This window comes from Volvox carteri (assembly GCF_000143455.1).
Source record: "Volvox carteri f. nagariensis unplaced genomic scaffold VOLCAscaffold_421, whole genome shotgun sequence".
Lineage (NCBI taxonomy): Eukaryota > Viridiplantae > Chlorophyta > Chlorophyceae > Chlamydomonadales > Volvocaceae > Volvox > Volvox carteri.
In genome coordinates this window covers 6,127-8,428 of record NW_003307950.1, presented here as the reverse complement: position 1 = coordinate 8,428, position 2,302 = coordinate 6,127, and the positions used below count along the sequence as shown (strand labels likewise).

The 2,302-nt window shown below is 61.7% G+C and overlaps 1 protein-coding gene across 1 annotated transcript; it reads right to left on the bottom strand.

The window, feature by feature from the left end:
- Positions 1-187: 187 nt before the first annotated feature.
- Positions 188-2,258, bottom strand: VOLCADRAFT_101160 (uncharacterized protein; the record flags this gene model as incomplete). The annotated part of the gene is made up of 1 exon (XM_002959612.1): positions 188-2,258. A coding segment is annotated over one exon (2,070 nt), but the record flags the coding sequence as incomplete, so codon positions are not given.
- Positions 2,259-2,302: the final 44 nt, after the last annotated feature.

Sequence of the window (2,302 nt, the reverse complement as noted above, 5' to 3'; positions counted from 1 at the left end):
TAGGTTACTCATATTGTTTATGAGGAACTAGAGCTGGATGGTTATGATGATCAAAGGCTGCCTGCCCAATTTAAATCGGATGAGTGGTGGCAAAAAGGAACTATGCCGTATTTTTGAATACCCTTATAAATTATTTACCGGATTTTCGCCGTGTGTACTTTTCCTGCTAGATAAAAAATTACTGAACTTAAGGGTAATTATACCAGGTGTACCACAGGAGCGCTTGTACGAACTGGCTCTTTCCGGTACCGGGCTTGCCCTCCACAAGCATCTGCGGCGGGTCGCCAGGGTTGGGCTCATCACGGTGATCGAAGTACCGAGCCATGAGCATGAAGGGCACGGCCTGGTGGGGGGCAAGCGTGAACAGCTCGATGGTGTCGTCGATGCTGGGCGGCTGGGGGAGGTGCACATAGATGGGCATGCGAGCCTGTTCAGTCCGCTCAGGAGTGCCAGGCATGCGCACAATGGCGACCAGGGGTCCGCTGGTGGGGCGGTGCAGCTCGACATGAGGGGTGTCCATCTCAGGTGTGGCTGTCAGTCCCGTGTGGGCGCCCCCATCTGCCTCAACAGTGCCGGCTGCTGCTGCAACGAGATACCGCTTCAGACGCTTGGTCGCTTCAGTCAGGAGGGGCAGGTCCGCTGGCGTGATCCGACGGCTGAAACGATCGCTGCGTGCACCATGGCCGTCCACTAGGGTCGGGGCTCGGCAGCGCCGTGCTGCATCATAGGCATATGCGCCAGCAGCGTTGGTGCAGTCAAACAGGTCCGTAAGAGCGACGGCGGCGAGGTCGGTGCCAGCCGTCGGATACGCCTGACCTGGGATGTACACGAAGTGCTCCAGCTGGTCCTCGGCGGGCGGCTGTGTTTCAGGATCAGGCCTGAGATGCCCGCGGACGCCGTCATCGGCATCTCCATCCGAAGTGCTCGTGCTGTCACCTTCAGGCAACGCGGCTGCTGCCGCTGCTGCACGCTGCTGGCGGCGCCGCTGGTTGTACTCCGCCTGACGGCGGGCTTTCCCAGCGTGGTCCTCTTCGATGTTGTCCAGCAGTACCGATACATACGCCTGGTAAGAGCGACCTGCCTCGGTAGTGCCCAGCTCTGCCCACCAGGTGTCGTAGGCTTCCTTTACACTCAGCCCGGGGGGGATGGGCTGACCCCGGTGAGCTTTGAAAGTACCCAGGACAAACGCGTAGTACTGTGCCATGCCCGCAGCAGAGGTGCCAGGACGGGGCCGGCGGGGAAGAGAACCTCCAAGCTGTACGTAGCGTGGCCGCGGCAGGCGGACGTGGACATGTGTTTTGTAGAGCGGATGCGTGCCGTGGAAGGCCACCAGGCGGGGCAGCTCCGTGGCTGTCTGAGACGTTGGCTGGTCGAGTGTTGCTGCAGCTGTAGGAGCAGGTGGCTCAGGAGGAGGGGCCGGGGCTGCAGTCAGCAGAGGCACAGGGGCAGGCACAGGGGCGGTTATGGGTGTGGCTGGGGTAGTGCGCTTGCGGCGTCGAACTGCCACCGGGATCTGTAGACCCAATCGCTCTCGGTGCGGGTGCTGAGCTGGCGGCACACGTCGGACCTCATAGTTGGAGGCTAGGTTGTACGCGCTGCAGTCCAGGCCGCTGAGTTCTTCCCCCCGCAGCATGTAGCTCTGCACGGCGTTGGTCACCGTGTAGCCCTCCTGCTCCTCAGCCTCCACCAGTACCGCCGCTGTGGTCGCCGCCTCAGGAGATTGCTCGGCGCTCGCAGATAGCGCCGTGAACGCGTCTACCTGCAGGTAAGCGCACTCGAACGTCGCCTCGAAGGTGGAATGACCGTCCAGCTTCATGGCGACAAGCGCCATACCAGCCGTAATGGAAGCGGTCATGCGATGCACGGTGGCACACATGTTGCCAAACGCGGTGGGCCCACTGGCGCCCGGATTCGGTGTCCTTCCAGCTAGCAGGAAATCCTGCACTCGGGTAAGAGCGTTGCACGTCAGCTGCGCCTGGCTATCGTTGATGCTCTTGCCAGTGTACTTCGTGCTGTAGTAGGCAGCGTCGCGGGCGCGGTCAGCAGCAGGCTGCAGCAGCGCACAGTCCCCCCGTTCATCTTCAGGGCGGGCCAGTTGCGCTGCTGCCTCTGCCGTGTAGACGCGATCCACCTCGCACGCCAGAGTAAACAGCTGGTTGCATCCAAATGCCAGCGCTGCAGCTGGCATGTGCGGTACAATGTTCGGGCCCAGTCGCGGCAGAAGGAAGAGACCGCCGGTGCCAATCCACTGGAAGGCGCTGCGCAGGACACGCGGGAACGCCATGCCACAGCTGTCATCTGT